Source organism: Schistocerca piceifrons, chromosome 2 (genome assembly GCF_021461385.2).
Source record: "Schistocerca piceifrons isolate TAMUIC-IGC-003096 chromosome 2, iqSchPice1.1, whole genome shotgun sequence".
NCBI classification, from domain to species: Eukaryota; Metazoa; Arthropoda; class Insecta; order Orthoptera; family Acrididae; genus Schistocerca; species Schistocerca piceifrons.
Window position 1 is genome coordinate 631,190,465 of NC_060139.1, and position 25,676 is coordinate 631,216,140.

Below are 25,676 nucleotides of genomic sequence, written 5' to 3' on the forward strand. Positions count from 1 at the left end.
TTTTTCCTATCTACAGCTTAAAATGTAACATGTAGTATGATATTCAAATGTTATTGTTCTTTTCACAATCAAAGACTGTTTCAAATTATACAATGTTTGACAGAGAAGAAAACAATGTGATTATGGACTGTTTAAAGTTCTAAAAATCCAAATTATTATGTTGCAGAAGAAACACAACACTCATCAAAAATATTTTAAAACCACATGCACTGGAAGATAATCTAGTGGGCTGTCTCTTGTTGTCCCATAGGTCAAAAATAAATCTACAACCTAAGTCACTTGCTGGGAAAATTTCTTTCAAAGGAAGTTGCTCTTTATAGAGGATGAAGAGTAAAGCAATGCTTTGTTAATATTTCAAATGACTGGAGGTTTAATATGCAGGGGTGTCAGCAAGAGAAAATTGTGTGAACGGGTAGACATGTGAGCTGCACCTCAACGTGGGTGGAAAATTAGGACTGAATACAACGTATCCACAGTTACAGGCACCTTGGCCCTTCTATAAGCAACTTTCGGCAATGAAGTGAAATAATGATGACAAACACCTATGATTTTGAGCTGCAAAAAGTGAACCAAAATGAAGTTTTGTGTAACCAATAAATTCTGTGGTTTTGTTGTGACAAGGCAATCAACACACCCTTATGGGTTCCTGGCTTAATGTTTGGAACAAGACAACTTAACAATAGGGAAAGGTAGCATGATTATTACAAACAATACAGGAAAACGTACAAATTTGTTATCTGTAGATTTATAGGATACGGCACTCCTCAGGACTGAAACATGGAAATGGGGACATTGACAGACGTAGAGTTAGTCATATTTATGTTGGTGGACAGTATACCACCTGCAGTTTCTTGATATAACTTTTATTTTTAATGGATTCCCTGGTGATTTAAAAAAAAAAAAACTGACTAGCTGTCAAAACAATTTTAGGAAGGTCACAATAATGAGCTGCCTGCCTCCATAGCCAAGTAGTCACCACACTTGATTCTCATGCTGAGGACTTGGGTTTGATTCCCAAGACTGCCCAGATTTTTTCCAGGGAGGGAGGACTGGAACACACCAACAGAGGAGCTACCTGTATGAGTAGTAGTGATGCAAAAGTCTGAAAGTCAACAATGACCAGGAGAGTTGTACTCTGACACCATACCCCATGGCACAGGAGGGTATGGCAGCCAGTCAACATTGCATGGTCTTCGGGGTCTGATTGCAGAATTTAGTTTCTTGTTTCAGCACTAGTGATCTCTGCCTGGAGCAGGCAAGTCATGAAGGAAACGAGTGCCGGTTAGGGGAGGGGGGGGGGGGGGAGACTGACTTACTAGTTTACGAAACAGAACCAGAGTGTGGCAGTGCTGGTGCTCTACTGTTGCAACATTTGTTGTGTCAGGTATGACGGAACCCTCTCCCATGTCTGACGCAAAAGCTGCCACCTTGCCCCAGAAGCCTGACAGCCTGTGAAACTTCGAAAGATTGGGCCTCGCTTCAAAACTCGTCCAAAGACGGGGATGGGGGAGGGGGGGTCGGGTCATACTGTAGAGCTTTATGATGCACCTCCTTATCTGGAGCCACCCAAATGATTGCATCCATAATCATCTCAGCTGCATACGATTCCTTAACCACCAGAGACCCAAAATGGCATTTCCTACTATGTCTCTGCAGTTCAACTGACCCTGTGCACTATGACTGGTTAGGCTGTTTCTGAAACGGATAAAATTCCACACGAGGTCCGGCAATGTCAGTGAAAGTATGTAGTTAACAAATAACAATATTATGAAAAGAACTGTAACTCACCATATAGCGAAGATGCTGGGTCACAGATAGGCACAACAAAAAGACTGTCTCTAAATAAGCTTTCGGCCAATGAGCCCTTTGTCAAAAATAGACGACAGACGCACACACTCACACAAAAGAAAGTCACACACACATGAGCAGAGTCTCTGGTAGCTGAAGCCAGACTACAAGCAGCAGCAGCAGTGGATGAGGGAAGAGAGAACTCGATGGGGGTAAGGAGGAGGCTGGGGCGGAGATGGGGAAGTATAGCTGGGTAGGCGATGGTGAAGTGCTGCTGGTGAGCGTTACGGGATGAGGTGGAGAGAGGGTAGGGAAACTAGGTGCAGTTAGTAGGTTAGATGGAGGGCGGGGGAGGAGTGGGGTGGGAGTGGAGGGGGCTGGTGGTTGGGGAAAAGGGGAGAAGTAAAATGACTGGGTGCGTTTGTGGAATACAGGGCTGTGTAGTGCTGGAATGGGAACAGGGAAGGGACTGGATGGGTGAGGACAATGACTAACGAAAGTTGAGGCCAGTTCCGAAAAGTTGGTGTTGGTGGTAAGGATCCATATGGCATAGGCTGTGAAGCAGTCACTGAAATAAAGAATGTTATGTTGTGCAGCAAGTTCTTCAGCAACAGGATGGTCCAATTGTTTCTTGGCCACCGTTTGTTGAAGGTCAGTCAGCCCCCTATATAAAAGATACAAACCATTTCTTCCATTGATTCTTCACAATTCCTGTTCCTTTACCACATTGTGGCCCGCCATTCACTATTGATGCCACCTCCCTTTACACTAACATCCCTAATGCCCATGGCCTTACCGGTATTCAACACTACCTTTCCCAATGCCTGACAGATTCCAAACCAACAACCTCCTTCCTAGTCACCATGACCAACTATATCCTCACAGTTCTCCTTTGATGGCATTACCTACAACAAATCCGCTATGGGCACGTGCATGGCATCATTCTATGCCAACCTATTCATGGGCCATCTAGAGGAATCCTTCCAAACACCCACAACCCTAAACTTCTCATGTGATTCAGATTCACTGATGACATTTTTGCGATCTGGACTGAGGGTGAGGAGACTCTATCCACGTTCCTCCACAACCTCAACACCTTCTCCAATATTCGCTTCACCTGGTCCTAATCAACTCAAACACGTCACCTTCCTAGATGTTGAACTCCACCTCAAAAATGGCTACATCAGTATTTCTGTCCATACTAACTTACTGACCACCTGCAATACCTCCACTTTGACAGCTGCCACCTGTTTCTTACCAAGAATTCCCTTCCATACAGCCTAGCCACCCATAGCCATCGCATCTGCAGTGATGAGCAGTCCTTCTTGACATATAATGAGGGTCTAACTGAAGCCTTTGCAGACCATAATTATCCTCCCAACCTCATACAAAAACAAATCTTCCGTCCCTTATCTTTCCAGTCACCCACCACTTCCCAAAGTCTCACTGTCCAACCACAGAGGAGCATTCCCTCGTAACTCAATATCACCCAGAACTGGAGCAAATGAATTCTCTGCTAGGGTTTTGACTGTCTCTCGTCGTGCCCTGAAATGAGAAAAGTCCTGCCCACTCTCCTTCCCACCCCTTCCACAGTGGTATTCCGCCATCCACTGAACGTATACAATATACTTGTCCATCCTTACACAACACCTGCTCCCAATCCCTTACCTCATCGCTCATATCCCTGTAAAAGACCTAGATGCAAGACCTGTCCCATACATCTTCCCATCACTGTCTACTCCAGTCTGCAAACATCACTTACCCCATCAAAGGCAGGGCTACCTGTGAAACTAGTCACATGATCTACAAGCTACGATGCAACCATTGTGCCGAATTCTATGTGAGCATGAAAACCAACAAGCAGTCTGTCCGCATGAATAGCCACCAACAAACTGGGGCCAAGGAACAACTGGACCACCCAGCTGCTGAGCATGAAGGATTTCACAGCCTGTTCCTTCCCACCAATACCAATTTTTCAGAACTGCGCAGGTGGGAATTCTCCCTGCAATATGTCCTATATTCCTGTAATTCTCCTGGCCTCAATCTTTGTCAGTCGTTGTCCTCAACCATCCAGTCCCTTCCCTGTTCCCATTCCTGCACTAAACTGCCATCTATTCCGCCAACGCACCCAGTCTTTTATGCCTCCCCTTTTCTGCTACTCCCCCACCACCCTTCTCTCCTCCTGCCTCCCGTCTAACCTACCGACTGCACCTAGCTGCCCTAACCTCTCTCCACCTTGCCCTGCTGTTGCTCTTGTAGTCGAGCTTCAGCTGCCAGAGACTGTGGATGTGTATGTGTTTGTGAGTTGTGTTTACATGAGAGTGTGTGTGTGTGTGTGTGTGTGTGTGTGTGTGTGTGTGTGTGTGTGTGTGTAGTCTATTTTTTGACAAAGGCCTTGTTGGTCGAAAGCGTATTTTGTGAAAACTTTTTGTTGTGCCTATCTGCGAATCAGCATCTCCACTATATGGTGAGTAGCAACTTCCTTTTCGTAATATTGTTACATTCCATCCTGGATTTTCCATAGTTTAGTTAACAAATAACAAAAGTCAGCTGCACTGGTTCCATGAGAGGGGTCACTTTGGACAAAAGTTTTTACGTATTGGGTGAGATCCATGACAGGGAAAGTGATCTGACAACAAATGGATCAGTTATCTGCAATGTTACTAGTGCTGCCAGATGTGCTTCTCATATGCCTCCCACCCTTCCTCCATCTCGTCATAAAACAGGAACGGTGGTAGATGCGTAGTTGACTGCCAAAAGAGCAATGCAGACAATAAGGCTTCCTGATATTTCTGTTCCTCTATCTGTTATTGTAGAAATTGCTGTAGCACTGCATCCACAGCCATGCCTGTTAAGGGATCCTGTTAAACGTCCATGATTGTTGCCTATTATGTTATAACACAAAATAGAAACATGAGGCATCACCACCACTACAAATATATTTAATAATCCCATAGGATAAGTTAACAATGGATACAATGCTTTGTATGCAATGGGGCAAAACAAGTACACTACTGTTTTAGATGATATAGTGAATGGCATGACGCGTGATAACAGACTGAGCCGGGCGGCAATTGCATGTGTAGACAGCATGAGGCAGGTGGTGCTAAAAGGCACCTGTGCAGCTGTCATGCATGGTCGATTGGCCGTGCTGTCTCTCCATGGCAGCCACACTTCCCAATAGTGCACATGGAGTGACTGCCAGGACATATGCTTCGGTTGTGTGACAACGTCTGATAATGAACATTTTTGTACATTTGAAATAGAAATCTGCTACTCGGTAGCATTCACTGCTGCACTGCTTTGCCCCAGACACTACAAGATACTTGGAACCTCATATGCATACTGTCCACAAGTTGGTCTACAGGTCGCTGCTCAAGCCTTTCCCACTATTCTTCATCCTTCTTCCTGAGGTCATCTAGATGGTGAGGATAGTTGCAGTGACAACAAACTGTAAGTGTCAACAGTTTCCAAGCTAGGTTCAGCTAGCAGATCCTGTAGTCACTCCATTTGGTTGATTCCTGCCGCCTGAGGTACAGTTTTCAAGGTGAGTGTGATGAGCTCATGTTTTATCATTCTCAAAGATGAACCCATAGCTGAAATGTTGGCTGTAGGGCTTGACAAAAGGTTGATGGGATCTGTCCCAAAGTTACACCACCCTCAAATTACTCTCGAGGGTGGTGAATGGTGTCAAGACATCAGAACACGATAGAGCCCAAAACAAGCCTTAACCATCTCTCTTCTAAACCCAAGAAATGAATGTCTGAGACATGCACTGACATCTAGCCACCTCTGCCCTCTTCTATGACAGTCAAAGTTCCAGACAAATATATCTACATGACTACTGGGCATTTCACAATTAAGTGCGTAGCAGAGGCACCTTCAGATAATTTCTCTGTTGTTCCACTTTACACCAGTGCATGGTAAAAATGAGCACTTAAATCTTTCTGTGCAAGATCTGAGTTCTCTTATTTAATTACGATGATCTTTTATCCCTATGTAGGTGGGTGTCGACAAAATATTTTCACATTTGGAGGAGAAAGTTGGTGATTGAAATTTTGTGAAAAGATCATGCCACAACCGAAAACACCTTTGTTTTGACAACTGTCATCCCAACTTGTGTAACATATCCATGATGCACTTATTTCCCAATAAAACAAACTGAACTGCCCTTATATGAACTTTTTTTTTTGTCTACCATCAATGCTATATGATACACACAACACTCCAGTAGAGGGTAGTCAAGCATAGAGTAGGCTGTCTCTTTATTATACATGTTATACTTTCAACACGTTCTGCCAGTAAAATGCAGCCTTCGGTTCGCTTTACCCACATTATGTATGTGATCGTTCCAATTTAATTTATTGATAATTGTAATCTGTAAGTATTTAAACGTATTGACAGCCTTAGGTTTGAGTGAGTTATCATGTAACTCCTCCCTTGAACCATGGACCTTGCCGTTGGTGGGGAGGCTTGCATGCCTCAGCAATACAGATAGCTGTACCGTAGGTGCAACCACAACGGAGGGGTATCTGTTGAGAGGCCAGATACACATGTGGTTCCTGAAGAGGGGCAGCAGCCTTTTCAGTAGTTGCAGGGGCAACAGTCTGGATGATTGACTGATCTGGCCTTGTAACACTAACCAAAATGGCCTTGCTGTGCTGGTACTGCAAACGGCTGAAAGCAAGGGGAAACTACAGCCGTAATTTTTCCGAGGGCATGCAGCTTTACTGTATGATTAAATGATGATGGCGTCCTCTTGGGTAAAATATTCCGGAAGTAAAATAGTCCCCCATTCAGATCTCCGGGCGGGGACTACTCAGGAGGATGTCGTTATCAGGAGAAAGAAAACTGGCGTTCTACGGATCGGATCGTGGAATGTCAGATCCCTTAATCGGGCAGGTAGGTTAGAAAATTTAAAAAGGGAAATGGATAGGTTAAAGTTAGATATAGTGGGTATTAGTGAAGTTCAGTGGCAGGAGGAGCAAGACTTTTGGTCAGGTGAATACAGGGTTATACATACAAAATAAAATAGGGGTAATGCAGGAGTAGGTTTAATAATGAATAAAAAAATAGCAGTGCGGGTAAACTACTACAAACAGCATACTGAACGCATTATTGTGGCTAAGATAGACACGAAGCCCATGCCTACTACAGTAGTACAAGTTTATATGCCAACTAGCTCTGCAGAAGATGAAGAAATTGATGAAATGTATGATGAGATAAAAGAAATTATTCAGTTAATGAAGGGAGACAAAAATTTAACAGTCATGGGTGACTGGAATTCTACAGTAGGAAAAGGGAGAGAAGGAAACATAGTAGGTGAATATGGGGGGGGGGGTTAAGAAATGAAAGAGGAAGCCGCCTGGTAGAATTTTTCACAGAGCACAACTTAATCATAGCTAACACTTGGTTCAAGAATCATAAAAGAAGGTTGTATACATGGAAGAAGCCTGGTGATACTAGTAGGTATCAGAGATTATATAACGGTAAGACAGAGATTTAGGAACCAGGTTTTAAATTGTAAGACATTTCCAGGGGCAGATGTGGACTATGACCACAATCTATTGGTTATGAACTGTAGATTAAAACTGAAGAAACTGCAAAAAGGTGTGAATTTAAGGAGTTGGGACCTGGATAAACTGAGTAAACCAGAGGTTGTACAGAGTTTCAGGGAGAGCATAAGGGAACAATGACAGGAATGGGGGAAAGAAATACAGAAGAAGAAGAATGGGTAGCTCTGAGGGATGAAGTAGTGAAGGCAGCAGAGGATCAAGTAGGTAAAAAGACGAGGGCTAGTAGAAATCCTTGGGTAACAGAAGAAATATTGAATTTAATTGATGAAAGGAGAAAATATAAAATTGCAGTAAATGAAACAGGCAAAAAGGAATACAAAGGTCTCAAAAATGAGATCGACAGGAAGTGCAAAATGGCTAAGCAGGGATGGCTAGAGGACAAATGTAAGGATGTATAGGCTCATCTCACTAGGGGCAAGATAGATACTGCCTACAGGAACATTAAAGAGACCTTTGGAGAAAAGAAGGCCAATTGTATTAATATCAAGAGCTCAGATGGAAATCCAGTTCTAAGCAAAGAAGGGAAAGCAGAAAGGTGGAAGGAGTACACAGAGGTTCTATACAAGGGCAATGTACTTGAGGACAATATTATAGAAATGGAATAGGATGTAGATGAAGATGAAATGCGAGATACGATACTGCGTGAAGAGTTTGACAGAGCACTGAAAGACCTGAGTCGAAACAAGGCCCCGGGAGTAGACAACGTTCCATTACAACTGCTGATGGCCTTGGGAGAGCCAGCCCAGACAAAACTATACCATCTGGTGAGCAAGATGTATGAGACAGGCGAAATACCCTCAGACTTCAAGAAGAATATAATAATTCCAATCCCAAAGAAAGCAGGTGTTGACAGATGTGAAAATTACCGAACTGTCAGTTTAATAAGTCAAAGTTGCAAATACTAACGCAGATTCTTTACAGACGAATGGAAAAACTGGTAGAAGCCAACCTCGGGGAAGATCAGTTTGATTCCATAGAAATGTTGGAACACCTGAGGCAATACTGACCTTACGACTTATCTTAGGAGAAAGATTAAGGAAAGGCAAACCTACGTTTCTAGCATTTGTAGACTTAGTGAAAGCTTTTGACAATGTTGACTGGAATACTCTCTTTCATATTCTAAAGGTAGCAGGGGTAAAATACAGGGAGCAAAAGGCTATTTATAATTTGTACAGAAACCAGGTGGCAGTTATAAGAGTCGAGGGGCACGAAAGGGAAGCCGTGGTTGGGAAGGGAGTGAGACAGGGTTGTAGCCTCTCCCCGATGTTATTCAATCTGTATATTGAGCAAGCAGTAAAGGAAACAAAAGAAAAATTTGGTGTAGGTATTAAAATCCATGGAGAAGAAATAAAAACTTTGAGGTTCGCCGATGACATTGTAATTCTGTCAGAGACAGCAAAGGACTTGGAAGAGCAGTTGAACGGAATGGACAGTGTCTTGAAAGGAGGATATAAGATGAACATCAACAAAAGAAAAACGAGGATAATGGAATGTAGTCGAGTTAACTCGGGTGATGCTGAGGGAATAAAGATTAGGAAATGAGGCACTTAAAGTAGTAAAAGAGTTTTGCTTTTTGGGGAGCAAAATAAGTGATGATGGTCGAAGTAGAGACGATATAAAATGTAGACCGGCAATGGCAAGGAAAGTGTTTCTGAAGAGAAATTTGTTAATGCCGAGTATAGATTTAAGTGTCAGAAAGTCGTTTCTGAAAGTATTTGTATGGAGTGTAGCCATGTATGGAAGTGAAACATGGATGATATATAGTTTGGACACGAAGAGAATAGAAGCTTTCGAAATGCGGTGCTACAGAAGAATGCTGAAGATTAGATGGGTAGATCACATAACTAATGAGGAGGTATTGAATAGAATTGGGGAGAAGAGGAGTTTGTGGCACAACTTGACAAGAAGAAGGAACCGGTTGGTAGGATATGTTCTGAGGCATCAGGGGATCACCAATTTAGCATTGGAGGACAGTGTGGAGGGTAAAAATCGTACAGGGAGACCAAGAGATGAATACACTAAGCAGATTCTGAAGGATGTAGGTTGTAGTAAGTACTGGGAGATGAAGAAGCTTGCACAGGATAGAGTAGCATGGAGAGCTGCATCAAACCAGTCTCAGGATTGAAGACCACAACAACGGACTGAAGACCACAACAACAACAACAACATCATGTAACTGAAGTTTAATGGATTCATTTTAGTACTCATGTGAATGATGACATACCTTTCATTATTTAGATACAACTGTCACTTTTTGCATTTTAGTATCCCCACCAACTGACATCAAAATGGAGGCAGATGAGCAGTCCTGGGTAATGACACAGAACAGCATGTAAAACTGCAATGGAGGTGAACGTGAAGATGTTTACTTGTGAGCGGCTGTAAGCCTAGCACGCCAGTGCATGTGCTGAATTCAATTACTGCAGACTTCACTTTGTGCATCAGACTGTGTGTTGTTGCCTAGTGCTCTGTCGATAGCCACCTGTGTGGTTGAGTTATTCCCCTTGCAAGTCCTTACAAAGGTTCAGATTTTCTGCTTCCTGTAGATTGCCTCACATGGTGAGTTTTGTTTCCTCTCAAGGAGTCCTAATCCCTGGTCATTACCAACGTACTGTCAGTCTGTGATGGTCTGTGCCAACAGTGTAACGTAGCAACATTATCATACCAGTACAGACATTAAAACACCGTACAGATATCCTGTTAAAATCATTTCGCCATTGGTTTTGATCTTCTGAGGACTTTACAAGACGGTAAATGACAGCAACATCTGCAAACAATCTATGAGGGCTGCCCAGATTGCCTCCTAATACATTTAGATAAATTAGGAACAGCAGAGGTCCTATCACACTTGCTGGGAAACATCACATATGACTACTCTTTTACTCAATGACTTTGCATCAATTACAATGAAATGTGACCTCTCTCACAGGAGATCATGAATCCACTCACACTACTGAAATTACAGCCCACAGGCATGTAATTTGATTAAGAGTCAACTGTGAGTAATGGTTTGAAAGCCTTCTGGAAATCTAGAAATATGGAATCAATTTCAGAGCCCCTGTCACTAGCACTCAATATTTTGTGTGAACAAATAGCTAGTTGTAATCAATAAGAATGATGTTTTCTGAATCCTTGTTAACTATTTGTGAATATATCTTTTTGTTCAAAGCAACTCATAAAGTTCTATTATTGTTTATGATCCAAAATCCTACTGCAAATCAATGTCAATACTGCAGTTGTCGGTGAAGAGTACCCAACGATACTGATCCAAGTTCCCTCACAAACCTACTTTCTGTATCCCATTACCTAATGGTATGTACTATTGTTCATAAGGGCTGCCCAGAGGCTAATTTAATCATATGGAGATGGTTTTGCAACTGTCAGGGTATACACAGCCTAAGCAATTGGATGCTCAGATGACTTAACTGTGATGTACACGAATTTGGCAGGTAACTTCTCAGGCTGGTAACCTAGTGTGCCGTAAATTGAAAATGCACACACTTATTTTAGATGAGCCTTCGAGACATGTTGATAGATTGAACAGTATATGCAAACTGCACAAATTAGAGAGACAGTGTGCTCAACTGGACAGGTTTACTTTTACTTTCATTATAAAACTGGCTATACTTAGTTATTTTCTAAAGTCAAATGAGTACTGAGAAAGTGGTATTGATTTTTAAAAAATAAAAATATGGAAGTCATGAGAGTGGTGCAAAACTTTACTGAGTGTTTATGTTCTATTGCCATGACAGGTGACTAACTTTCAAACATTCTGTTAGCAACTTCCATTTGCTCCTATCTACTAATGAGACAACAATAAAAATATGGCAGTGTTGCTGCTTTCCTGTATTCGCATTGTGAAGCTGACAGCAAGAAGCTTACTGAAAGAGAGAAATATGTGTTTCACTTAATTTTCTCTTTAGAAAGTCCAGAAAGTCAACACTGAAAACTCTGACGAGTTGCTTCTGAAACTAGTAAACTACACCTGAGCAAATTCATTTATCTCACATGTGTCACCTGTAGGATATGGAATCATTTTGGAATTCAGAGAAGCTACAAAATGATATTTGCTCCTTCAAGAACCTCTAAATACAAAGGGCTGCATAAACAAATGATCTTTTATTTCTCTTGACTTTTTTATGTTTGTGGATGACTTCTTTTGTCAAGTACCTATAGCAATTTAAGATTTTTGTCTGCAAAGATCATCAATAAATAAATTACAAAATATAATATTATGGAGTTAGGGGAAATATATACAGTGGCTCTCGTCATTGTTTATCATAGTCAAGTAACAAGGAATGAACTTTCAACTGACAGGTACACCATAACGTTAAGTTTCTCTTGGGATTCTATATTTTGGCCTGCTGTATGTACAGCTTCACTTATGACTACACCTCAAAAAACTGTTTCATTTGCTGATGATAAAAGCATAATTCTTATTGATTCTGGTAAGGAACCAAATGCTAAAGTAAACAGCATACTGGAAGGAAGCCAGTTTCTATTTCACAATAAATATGTTGCCACCAAGGTATTTAAAACAAAAGCAACCACAGCACAGTTACATTTTCCATATACAATAAAACCAGTAGCAATGTTTTAGCCCATTAGTTAGTTAGTTTCATGTACCATGATAAATTGTAATGATGTAGAATGGGGCATTTTATATTCACATCACAAATTATTATGTAAATATGTGTACTTGTTGAAGGAGCTGTCAAGGAGAAACTTATTCAGTTTATTTTCAAATTTTACTTCACTGTCTGTCAGACATTTTATATCACTGTGACAGTGATTAAAAATTTTGGTTGCAGCAATGTGCACCCCCTTTTGTGCTAACACAACTTCAGTGTGATGTAATGAATGTCATTTTTTCTTCTGGTATTGCAGTTATGTACATCATTGATCTCTTTGAGCAGCAGTAGATTATTTACAACAAACTTCAAGACAGAATAAATATACTGTGAAACAGCAGTCAATACGCTTCTCCTTAAAATGTGTGTGCAAGATGATAATGGGTGAGCACCACATATTATTGTTATTGTTGTTGTTATTATTATTATTATTATTATTACAGCATGTTTTGGAGCAATGGAAATTTTCTTTCTTAATTATGAGTTACTCCAGAACATTATTGCATAACATGTCAACTTAATGACTTCTCTCTCCTCAAAATTTGCAATGATTCAATGTGCAAATTTAGCTGTACTAAGCTGGTTTAGGAGTTCAAAAATGTGTTATTTCAGTTTAAATTCTCATCAATATGGACACTGAAGAATTTTGAAGTTCCCACCCTATCCATTATTTTCTCATCATGTGTTATACCCACATTGTTGTAGTACCCTAGATGTGCAGAATGAATATCTAGCATCTTTTTGAAATTGAGGGTGAAACCATTTGCAGAAAACCAGTCAATGATACATTTAAGAACATTGTTTACCATTTCTTCTGGTGCTGTATACATGCTTGGACTGATCACAATACTAGCATCACCAGCAAAAAGAATTAGTTTTGCTTCTTCTATATAATATGGAAGATCATTTATACATGAGGAACAACAGTGGACCTGAGACTGATCATTGGGGAACCCCATACTTGATTTCTGCCCAGTTGGAATAATATCTGTGGACTACATTCATTGAATTACTAAGAAAAAGGTGTGGAAAAGACAGACTGCTACTTATTGTAAAGATGACATGTTAAGTTGCAGAAAGGCACTTACACATTATCTTTTGCCCACAGCCTTCATCAGAAAAAGATAGACACACACACACACACACACACACACACACACACACACACATTCATTTACACAAGTGCACACACTGCCAGACTGCTATCTTCTCTCCCTTCACTTGAACAATGTTACCCCTTTCCCTCTAGACTGCTGCATCCATTCCATGTTAAAAGTTGCATTCCGATCCAAGCTGCTGGAGGTGGTGGTCATGTGTGCACGAGATCTGCTTAATTGTGTGAATCAATATGTGTGTGTGTGTGTGTGTGTGTGTGTGTGTGCGCCTTTCTTTTCTGACGAAGGCTATAGCCGAAAGCTAGTGTGTAAGTATCTTTTAATCGTACCTGTCTGCAACATGTCATCTCTGCATTGTTGATATCTGGATTTTCCATTGTTTAAGTACAACACTCTTATTCTTTTGCTTAGATATGGCATTATCCATTTGTTGGCTACACCATCAATCCCATAAAACCTCTCAGATAGGACAATACTGTGATTCACAGAGTAAAATTGCTTTAAGTCACTGAAAATACCAACCGGCACTATTTTGTTATTTAGTGCTTGTAAAATTCGGTGAGTGAACATTTAAATGGCATCCTCAATAGATGAACTCTTCTGAAATCCCAACTGTAATTTACTAAGGGTGAGCTTTTGGTTTTGAGAGAATACACAATTTTCTTAATTTCAGAAGCAGATGTTGATACACTGATATGACTGAATTTTGTGAGTTGCTGTACTGCCTGATTTTTCTCTTGAATTCTTTGTCCCTTTACTTTCGACTACATTTAATAAATGATTATTAAATATATTTGCTACTTGTGACTCATCACTTATAAGCCCTTCTATTCAATTCAGTAGTGATGTTATCCTGTTCTATGGCTTATTTTCCTGTCTCTCATATCCCGAAATTCCATACAGCCTTAAGTCTGTTGTCAGAATTACTAATTTCCAACATAAATGCATGTTCTTTACTTTCCTTAGTAATTCTGTATAGCTTTTGCAGCGTGCAACTACTACAGGATCTCTTCTTATTGTTGCCAATGAAGACATTTCCCTATTCCTTTCACACGATACTTTAATACCTCTAATTATCCATGCTTTTTTACACGGCTGTTTAATATCCTTTCTGATTAGTTTCTTTGCTGGAAGGTATTTGCAAATAATGATTTGCATTTATCGTGGAATAGATCGAATTTTATTTAAGGATTTGGTTCATTATAAATTTCATCCTATGTCATCTCTTGTAAACTATCTTTTAAAACACTTGTTCTGCAGTCTTCAATTATTCTAAGTTATTTCCAGTGAGGTGTATAAATATTGTAAGGCACTATCTTGTTTATCCTAACTAACTGGGCATCATAATCAGACACAGCATCTCTTTCACTGGGTATAGAGTCATTTGCTTTGAGCTTCATCAAAGAAAACAATTATCAATTAAGGTCCTACTGTCTTTATCAACGCATGTTGTTAAATTACTAAGGTCAAATTGTAGGATCCAAATAAGGTTTTGAAATCATTTTTCCTATCAGGATCCTTTAGAAAATCTACATTGAAATCACTACAGATTATTCTCTGTTTTCTGCTGTCTGACAGGTAGCACAGTAAGGAATTCAAATTCCTCGTAAACAGTTCAGAATAACTATACACAATTACAATACACTATTCCCATATACAATTAAGAGTGAATCTTTTTTCAGTACTAACTTGCAAGTACACACTTCTATGTGCTGATCACCAGAAAATCTACTCACCTCAATGTTTTTGAACTTGTGTACTGTCTTTACATACAATACAACTCCTCACTTTCCCACAATGGTTCTACATGAGTAAGAGACTACAGTGTAATCTTTCATATTTTACTTATCTAACCATGTCGTTATGGGGTGCTCAGATTGGTACAAGATGTTTATTTTATCAAAGCTCTCTAAATCTTCCTAACAGACGACAAGAAATTCTTCTATCTTATTACTCAGTCCTCTAGTATTCTGATGAAATAAGCTAACCATACTTCTTTGTGGATTTTTCAGCATTTTGTTATTCTGTTATTTTAATTTCTTTTGTAATAGGGTTTCTGAAACCGATAACCACACGCATCTTGTTTTGTGTGATGGTGCTGCGACCGCCCCCCCCCCCCCCTCCCCCCTCCTGCTGTTTTCTCTAAAAGGAGTTCAGACCACATATCTCCCCCCTCTTTTTTCCCATTGTGCCTAGAGCCATTTGAACCCCCTCTTTTTTCTGGTATAAGTTGTCTTGTATATCCCAATATCCTAACTGTATCAACAGGTACTGAACTCATATGATATTTCATTTCAGTCAACAGCAGGCTGCTCAACTCAAGTGTTCACTTGGCTCACAGAAGTATTAAACCAGGGCTGGTCGTGGCACAGTAGCACAGTAGGACATCCACTGAACTAAGATTTGTGTAGTTGCTACTCCCGTTTCATCCTGGTCACCCTTAATGCAGTAATTTCTGTCTTCAGCCAGCCTGTTTCCTACTGCACCTACTATGATCACCTGATCCTCTTCATTACACAAATTCTCAAGTCCTCTGGCACTTGGCTAATGTTAGCACTTGGCTAATGTTAACACTTGGTTTCACAATTTTTTGAACTTAGCACCCTTTTCCTAATTAGTCCTGCACTATCTGACCTTCACCCCTAGCATGCCTACTACCTAGCAGCAAGATTCTTTTCTTCCTATACTGTTTTGGTTCCGATCTCTTAGTTTCTTTCCCAGAAGTCTGCTGAACCCTACTATGACCAGCAGCTGGACAAGGCTATTGCCCTCCGACTTCAGGTAATAAGCCAAATTTGATACTCGAAGCTCAAATGTAGAAGAAGAAGAAAAAGAAGAAATAATTGAAGAGCTGTTCCTCTTTCACCCATTGCTCGTTATCTTTATGCAGTTCCCATCATCTTTTTTCCCCTTCAACCTAGCCAAGTCAGATTTTGCATGTTCTAATTGAGCTTGAAGGTCGCTCAGTGACTCTTTTGTCTTTTCTGAGGAGCCTACAGTTCCATGGGAGAACCTTATTGAGGTCCCCTTTCAATTCCTGACTAGTCATCCCTGTGGAACTCCAACCTGCAATCTACACATACCCCTGTCTGACTACCCTATGGCAACGTACACACTTATCACGGCAACACACACACTTATCATACACTGATGAATTGCAATACAGATGAAACACTTAAAACTGGACTTAAATAACTTGATACACTTCACACTACATGAATTTCCGTTATTTACGAGCCGCAAAAACTACGCCTGCAGGTGTATCATATAATGTGAAAAGTTAATTATTTCCATTTGAAATAAGAACTCGGCACCTTCTTAATTCACGATGAAATGTAAGTTTTATTTTAGGTCTAATGTACACAAACTGTATGCAAACAAACTACTAGCGCAAAGCTTCTGAATGAAACAACTTAAAGACTAAGGGCCTACATATACTTTCCGAAAATATGAACTTAATAAGGAAAGGATATGTTATACTCAAATTGCTGTAAAGAAAAAATGGAAATAATTACCTCGGTAATATGCTAATTGACTTGCAAAATTGTAGGATGGAGAGGAAGTTGTTATGACCAACTGCAGAAGTTCAAAAGAAATGAAGGTAATTAGACAGGATAGTGGGTAAGTCACACTACAAACCTGAAAGTCTTGGGCTCAAATCCTGTGGTTGCTAGATTTTATTCTGTCACTAATGACCTCTGCCAATGATTTGTGTATGTATAAAAATATTGTGTTGCACCATGGTTTCGTAGTCCCCCCAATAACAAGCTGGACAAGTCAGTTTGAAGGTCAAAGGCGGGTAGAAGCATAAAACCTACAATAGGTCCATTCTCAGTACAGCATTGTGGTGTTGAAACCAAGCTTTGGGCTGAGAACCATTTACTAGAGAGAAATCTCATACTTCCAAAGCAACATTGAAAGCTTCTGTATAGTCAATTCCCTTTTACTCATTCATGCAAATACCTATGAAACACTTAACTACGGCAATAACTTTGATTAGGATTACTAAAATTTGAAATAAATATCTTACATGACATAATTATTTTTATTAGTATTACCATCATAATAAGTATTATTCTTGAATGTGTTCAATTATTATTCATTTACTGTACTGAGATGTTTAGTGGAGGAGGAGGAGATTAGTGTTTAACGTCCCGTCGACAACGAGGTCATTAGAGACGGAGCGCAAGCTCGGGTGAGGGAAGGATGGGGAAGGAAATCGGCCGTGCCCTTTCAAAGGAACCATCCCGGCATTTGCCTGAAGCGATTTAGGGAAATCACGGAAAACCTAAATCAGGATGGCCGGAGACGGGATTGAACCGTCGTCCTCCCGAATGCGAGTCCAGTGTGCTAACAACTGCGCCACCTCGCTCAGTGATGTTTAGTGATTGTCAGGCAATATAAAGTGGTTTTTTGGACTGTATGTGTTCCAGAAAAGCTCTGCAGCAATTTCTACCAAACTTATCTACATATACATTACTGTCTACCTGAAAAAAGGTACCCTAAGAGAAACACTGCCCCCTTCTCAGAGAAAGTAAGAGTTGATGTGAAATGCAAAAATAATTAAAAACCAATATTAGAAGCTAATCTGTAATTATCAGGTACTTAGTCTCAATAATGGCATACATGTCCAATTTAACTGAATGGTGTGAACAGTATTTCATGGAAACTTTTAGAAGGAACTAAATGCAAACAAAATAATTTTCCTAGTCTTTCATGATTTGAGAAAGTGGGATAAATAAGTAATCGTAATGCTGAGTAATCACTTAGTTTGGCAAATAAAGTATGATTTGTCCTATATCTATTTTACAATGTGTAACTGCTGAGTTAACAAACTACTTAAAAATCAACAAATTCATGTACTGACTTTATCTCTGCTTGATTCAAAACTATGAGGAAATGTTTCGAATATATTTCCCCCTATTTCATGGTCCATCTTTAATTGCCCCGCTATCAACAGGATGTTGCCTTCAAAAAGGACTGTCAACTGAATAGGTACAGAAACTGTCTTATCAATGTAATGCATCACTAATGCATGGCATTTTTCCAGAGACTGAAATATGCCTTTGTTAAACACTCTTCAAAAAGGTGGTGTCATATCCAAGCAAAAGAATGCAGAATGTTGTATTTAGTAATTCAACAGTGGTAGTCTGGGCATATTATCCTGACTGGGGAGAAGTTTTGTAATGGGTTCCCCAGGGCTCATTGTTCTTCATATATGTAAAAGATCTTCTGTCTAATACACAACCAGCAGAATTCCTTCTTTTTGCATTACTGTTGTTGTTGTTGTTGTGGTCTTTAGCTCAAAGACTGCTTTGACGCTACCGTCCATGTTACCCTATCCTGTGCAAACCTCTTCATTTCCGAGCACTACTGGAATCTAAATTCTTCGGAATCTCAATCTTAGGTCCACTACTGTTTTGCATATATGTACATGATCTACTGCACAATGTACAACAAGCAGAATTAGTTCTTTTTGCAGATGACACCAGTATTGTAATCATTCCCAACACACATACAGTTATGGAAGACAGGGTGAAGATAGTCCTCAAAAGTATCATTGACTGGTTTGCTGCAAATGGTCTCACCCTGAATTTCACATACACATCATAATCAGTTCTGCACCTATAGGGGTACTGCACCAGTGATAAGTGTGACATAACATCATGATGAAATAAAACATAGGATGGAAACTTCAAAAGTTCTAGGTGTCCATACTAATGAGAATTTAAATTGGAAAAAAAAGAAAAGGAAAAAAAAAAAATCCATTTTGGAACTTGCAACTTAGTTCAGCCACATTTGCACTTAGAATCATAGCAAATCAGACATCAGTGAGTTGACATACTCTGCTTATTTTCATTCAGTAATGTCATATGGAATAATGTTCTGGGGTAACTCATCTTTAAGAAAGGTCTTCATTGCCCAAAAATGTGCTGTAAGACAAATAAGTGGCGCACACCCGTGATCATCTTGTAGACATCTGTTTAAGGAGTTGGGCACTGTGACTACTGCTTCATAGTATATTTATTCCTTGATGAAGTTTGTTGTAAATAATCCACTACAGTCCAAAAGGGACAGTGAAGTACATAATTACAATACTAGAAGAAAAAAATGACATTCATTACTCAACATTAAGGATGTCTTTAGCACAGAAAGGGGTGCACAACGCTGCAACAAAAATTTTTGACTACTTTACCCAGTGATACAAAAGTCTAACCGACAGCAAGATAAAATTTGAAAATAAATCAAAAAAAGTTTCTTCTTGACAACTCCTCCTATTTTGCAGAAGAATTTCTATGTTTGTAATGTGTAAAAGGTGGTGGGTAGGAATTTCTAACTCAATCTGTACATCTTGTTTTCATTTCGAGGGGGGTGCAGAATGGTGTACAAATTAATTTGCAATATGAATGTAAAATGACTTATTACACATCTGATGATTTATTGTGCAAAATGATCCATGGAACACGAAAGTAACTAACTAACTCATCATAAGTAGCAACAGCAGTAACAGCTAATGCAACAAACAGTGCGATACTCTCAAATGTAAAGTACACACACTCACTCAGTGAGAGGTTTTTTGTACTCTAGTCTCTCTCACCAGTCACCACACTTTTTATTTTCATATTTTCTCGATGTTGGGCCTCGTCCTTTTGTATATCATTTTCACCGACGTAACTGACTTACTGATACTTATTTCATCTCGCCTACAAATGTTTTCTCCCCCCCCCCTCCCCCCCCAACGTGGCACCTTCTCTTTTTCCTTCTCTCTGTTGACATGCAAATAATTTGTTTTTCACTGATGTTATTTTTATATATATATGAATCTCTTGCATTCTTATCATTACAATAATAACCATTTACTGTCTTCTGCCGTGTACTCTCTAAATTTAAGAGTTCCTAATCTTTCATTAATGTATACTTTGACTGATTCGACATTTCTGAAACTTCTCCTTCTTGTTGGGATCTATAATAAACAAAGAATGGATAATTCCATAATTTTTCATTTTTTTTACAGATCATATCCCTGGTATCTGACAAATGTCTTCTCTTGACTTTCCACATGGCCTGGTGGATTACTTAACAGACCTGAATCTTTCTTCTATTTATTTCTGGAGGCCTACTCTTTAAAAAAAGTTTTGTTATAAATTATATGACGTCTAAACCTAGTCAACAATTATACTCATTATTAACAACGTCTAAGATTATCACTGCCTTACAAACCAATTTGTTCTATTCTTCAAAAATAATGGAGTCAAACTTGGATTAACCATTTCCCTTTAGTCACAGTAACACATAGTACAGAGGTATGTGGTGTAATATAGGCAACATAATTAACACAGTGCACTCATTCAATTATTCAAAATCATAAACTAGGTTTACAATCTTGTTCCATGGGCAGTGTAAAGAAATTTAAGATTTATGGTGGATAGCTCGTGCCATAAATTGAAGGTGAAACTTATCAACATTATACAATTAAAACTACATGTCAAGTTATGTATAGGAGTCTTTATGCAAGTTTACACAAAGAGTTCAGAAATAACAATGTTACACTCAACAGAACGTCAGTAGCAAAAAGCCCAGCTGCTATTCTACCTTCACTAAAAGGATAAACTCGATCACCCTAAAAATGGTTTACGTGAAAACGCTATTACTACTAACGGTGGTTTTAGATAAAATTCATCTCCTACTGTTTCAGCATGCGTACATCACTGCAGTAGTTTTCTACGTAATATACATGCACTTTTTTTTAAACCATTCTGCTTTTTTTAGGCTTGTAAAAACGAAACAGACTACTAACTGATATGTATAAATGATGTGAAATCCATACATCAATAAAAATACTGAATTAACTCTTCCCATTAACGAATAACTGAACAGATAATACAAAAACAGAAGAGGAGCTCGTTGCCTACAAAAATATAAACGGTTTCACTACGACTTTCACAATAAACTAACCATAACCGAAAAATCACTTAAGGTAGTTTCGTCTGTGAGAATGATCTCGCAAATGCGTTTTCATAAACGTGTAACGCAAATTTCGCATTTTATCCCACAAATGACATAAAATTTAAACGCTCCACACGAAGTAGTCATTTACATCGCTACTACTTCCAGTAGTCGCACCACAAATATTGTCTAACGTATCCGCTATTCTTGGACTCTGTGGAATGTATTGTTACTACTTGAAACAGTTAATAATAATTTGGGCACTTTAATTGTTTTTGCTATTTTCCCCCCTTTCACCAGCAACGCATACGTGCGCTTTTTTTTCAATATATAGTAACATGTAAACTCGTAACGACAATTTCTACGGGGTTTGTGGCATAATGGTCGTATTTTAAACCCTCGTTTAGCTCATAAAATATTTTCTCTCTTTCTCTATCCATTTTCCAATTTTACTTATCATAGATGACTGACATCTCCGATTACAATCAAGATGCAACATCGGAACCTGATTTTACACAGCGTACAATTAACACCGTGGAATATTAATATTAAAATGGAAACCAGCATTAAATACTAGCAATGCCCTCTGAAACAGCTTCATGGGGCAATAAAAAATAATGTTTTGAAATTAACGTTAATTATATATCTTTCACGTTAAACGATGCAGGCTTACACATACATCTACGCCTAGCATGGAACAAAGACTTCCTCACAATTGCGTCGTGATAGTGTAAAAAGAATAAATCAGGAAGCAGAACAAGGTTGTATTAATAAGCAATAGGACTCTAAATTAATTTTTTAGCTAATAAAATAAAAATAAGAAACTTACAATATTTGTAACAACACGAACAAATAAACTAAACACGTGTTCCAATGTTCGCGGTAGCAAAGATTTTGACAAGGCACTCCAAAGTCTCGCTTTAACGTAAAATGTTCCTCCGTCGAGGTTGGCGCTAATGCCGGCGTATTGCTGTTTTGAAGAGGGGTAATGTTTATGAACTGAATTCGGCGTGCGGGTCGTACGTAAAGTGCGCGTCGTTTCGAAGTGGTGAACGTAAAGCTAACTGAGAGCTTTAACCTTGTGAAAAGTGAACAGTTTACATAGTTTTGTGTATTTTGTGAGAGAAAGAAATGGAAAATAAGGATGGTAAGCCTTCGCTGATGCTTTCTTATTAATTTTGGAAGATCTACCTCAGTACTATATGTGGAAGATTGGGAAGAATCATTTGTTAACAAATTGTGCCTAATTTTATTGATGGATATTAAAGCTACCTGGTGACTTTCTGTTTTGATGCTGGTATACAAAACATTTTTGCCTCATAGAAGTTCCGTGGGGGCATTTGCTTTGCGATGTTGTAGATTACTGACATCCCGGAGCTCATCAGAACTCTTGCCACTCTTTCTCTTACCCACTGCGTACCTTTAACTCGTCAGTTATAGTAGTTAATACAATCATCTTTTTTTCATATTCTTTTTAATAGGAGTTGCTGGCTAGCAGAGCAGGGCATTATACAGTGATGCGTTTCACGAATAGGCTACTGTGTTTTTCACGTTAGAGTTTGAATGTGTTACGTACTTATGTTTGTATGTCACTTTTATAGCGCAGCAGAAATCATTAAGAAAATGACAACAGTCTAACTAGGCCTATTTGGAAATTCTGTTATGAATCTACTGTTAACGTTACACATTTGTAATTGCTGCCATAGTAGCTCATGTTATAAATATTAACATGCCTCAGTTCGAAGTGCCGTTCATAATATCTGTAATTGTTCTCCAGGTAGATGTTCCTTATATCCTCAAAACTACCACAAAAGTAAATTGACATTGTACTACAAAAAATATTTTAATAATTTAGCGTACAAGCCCCCAGATAATTGATACGCCCTTGCCAATGTATCATTTTACATCAAGTGAACTAGTTTGTCATGCTCCCCCCCCCCCCCCCCCTCTCAAACGTTCCGGAACACAATGAGTGTTTTTAAGTTGGTTCAACAACGCTTTGGTTTGATGTGTACAAAATTTCAGCTCTTATCTCCTATAGTTCCATTTCTACAGCCTCTCATAGATAGGGGTCCTAAGTTTGTATCATATACAAGCATGCTGAAGTGCAAACTTTGAATAACTTTTATGAAAGGTAGTCTCAACTGAAAAGCCTCTGATTTTGTATACTTAAACAACTTTTTGTGCAATAACAACATTTTGTGCTGTAGGCGTATAAGAATATGTTAATGACAGGATTTTTAAATATATCTGTTGAAAGCTGTACTTGGAAAAATAGCAGAAAATTCATTTTGTGTGTTTGAGACCATCTTCAAATAAATCATACTTTTTATGGATGGCTCAGTCAAGAATGGGCAATATAAAAATGTACTATGCCATTTGCTTTTGCTTTTTGTACAGCAGCTGTTATTCTTCTGTATGAAAATTATGGACCTGCAAAAATGATGGAAATGCTTCAGTGCCAAATTTTTCAATCTTTGGGAACTTTATCTCAACTGTAGGCCTAAGGTCTTCAGTGTTAATAATGTATCTCGAAAGAGTATTATTTAATCCTCAGAACTATATACTTCAATTTTAAATCTGTGCTTGCTTATGGATGGAAAAGTGTTAGGCCTATTTGAAGCTACTATCTTCATACACGGTGTATACACTAGAATATGACATAAGTGAGTAAGCAGAAAGTGATATCAGTGAAAACTGGTTTTATTTCTGCAAAAATAAAAGTGGAGTAATGTGAAAAGGAACTCCAAGCAATAAGTAGGTATAAATAAACAAACAAACATCAATATTGCATTGGGATGAGGTAACTACCAAAAGTTTTCATAAATTCATCCTGGATCCTAGTCACAATTGGACTCTGCCAACTCATACAAATACCTGAGTGTAATATTTTTTGCTGATATGAAATTGAATGACCACATAAGCCCAGTCGTGGGTAAAGGAGGTGTTAGGTGTATATGTAGTCTGTAATTAGCTGAATAAGTCACTGGGGAAAAGTCATTGAATGCAAAATGACTTTTATTAATCCAGTATTACGCATTTCGACAATAGTCATCAGATGCCAAAATGCGTAATAAAGTCATTCTGCATGCAGTTAATGACTTCTTCAGTGAGATATTAAGCAATTTGCAAACTACATATATGTTTCAACAGTGCACATGTCTCCTTTGTGCCTTTGCAATGGCTGTGTACAGAATTGGTAGAATATTGTGGAAATGCATTCAGTGTATAAAGGAGATTGCTTGTGGGATTCATACCAGATAGGACTAGCAGGGGATATTAAACATATTCAGAGAAGGGCTACACAAGTGGTCAGAGTTTATTTGAGCTGTGGGAGAGTGTTACAGAGGTGCCAAAGAAGTGAACTGGTAGGCTTTTGAAAATAACCTGAACTATCCTGAAATATCCTGCTTACAGTGTTTCAAGAACTGGCTTAAATGATAACTCTTGGAATATACAACTACTACCTACAGATCACACACTTAGGAATTGTGAGAACAAGATTACGTTAGTTAGAGCACGTGGAGAAGCATGTAAACAATCATTCTTCCTGCACCTCAATAACTGCTACAAAAGGGTCATACCCTCTGTCTTGCCCTTCTCAGTGGTTTACAGAGCATACATATAGATGTTGAAGCTAATCAAAATATTTGATTCAGTTCATGAATAGTCTGTCAGGGACTCTCTAAAACTGGTCCACTTGATGTGGTATGCCTATATACTCAGTCATCTTTTTGTACACAAATAAGAATAAATTATTAATCATATTTCAAATAATTACTCAGTCATCTTGTCGTACTCAAATAAGAATGTGTTATTCATCATAGTTTAAATACATCTGATGAGAGCTGTACTTAATTTATAAGGGCAGAAAATTCCTTATAATGACTTGGAAAATCCAGAAGGGAATGTAACAGTATTATGAAAAGGATTGTTGGCTACTCGCCATGTAGCGGAGCTGCTGAGTCGCAGATAGCCACAACAAAAAGACTTTTTGTTGTGCCTATCTGTGATTCAGCATCTCCACTATATGTTGAGTAACAACTGTCCTTTTTGTAATTCTGTTATAATTACTTGAAGAGACCATTGTTAACCAGCTGGGCATGAGTTTAACCTGATTTTAGCCAAGAATTTGTAATATGGCATTCACCCATGCTGCCTTCTGGTGCTTTCTGTACAATAACCTCTGTGCTCTACCAAAATGTACGCACATGCAAAATTGATGAAAATGTTCGCTTTGTATGTCAAATCCATTTTGAGCTTTAGGTAGATAAAATGAAGAAAAGGTTACAGCATTCTCCTTCACATTTTGAGTTAGTGACTTATTGTTGATTCAAAATAGATTCAAAACTTTATAGCTTGTACAAACAATGGACAATTCAGGAAAGAATAATGACAGTCTTTGAGAAGGGGGGATTGGTGCTTAATGTATAGAGGAGAAACTGATTGACAGACAGGTACAACAAAAGGACTGGTGCACAGTCAAGCTTTCAGTCAAAAGGCCTTCTTCTGAAGTAGAAAACACACACACACACACACACACACACACTCTCTCTCTCTCTCTCTCTCTCTCTCTCTCTCTCTCTCTCTCTCTCTCTGTCTGGGACAACATTGCGGCT

General features: G+C 38.9%; 2 protein-coding genes across 6 annotated transcripts in view; one reads left to right on the forward strand and one right to left on the reverse strand.

Annotated features, from left to right (window-relative positions):
* Positions 1 to 22,012, reverse strand: part of LOC124777689 — a 45,073-nt gene extending 23,061 nt beyond the window's left edge. The window contains exon 1 of one of the 4 annotated variants that reach the window (XM_047253165.1): positions 21,887 to 22,012. The gene's annotated coding sequence lies outside the window, so the exon portion shown is untranslated. Of the gene's footprint in view, positions 1 to 20,703; positions 20,796 to 21,066; positions 21,229 to 21,736; positions 21,831 to 21,886 lie in introns of those variants that run through there. The other 3 variants (XM_047253166.1, XM_047253168.1, XM_047253167.1) reach the window with 3 other exon arrangements.
* LOC124777687 (nucleoprotein TPR-like) overlaps positions 22,013 to 25,676 on the forward strand; it is a 291,125-nt gene continuing 287,461 nt past the window's right edge. For both annotated transcript variants that reach the window (XM_047253163.1, XM_047253164.1), the window contains exon 1: positions 22,013 to 22,204. In XM_047253163.1, coding sequence (XP_047109119.1) covers positions 22,189 to 22,204 — 16 coding nt within the window. In that variant the 5' untranslated portion in view covers positions 22,013 to 22,188. The remainder of the gene's footprint in view (positions 22,205 to 25,676) is intronic.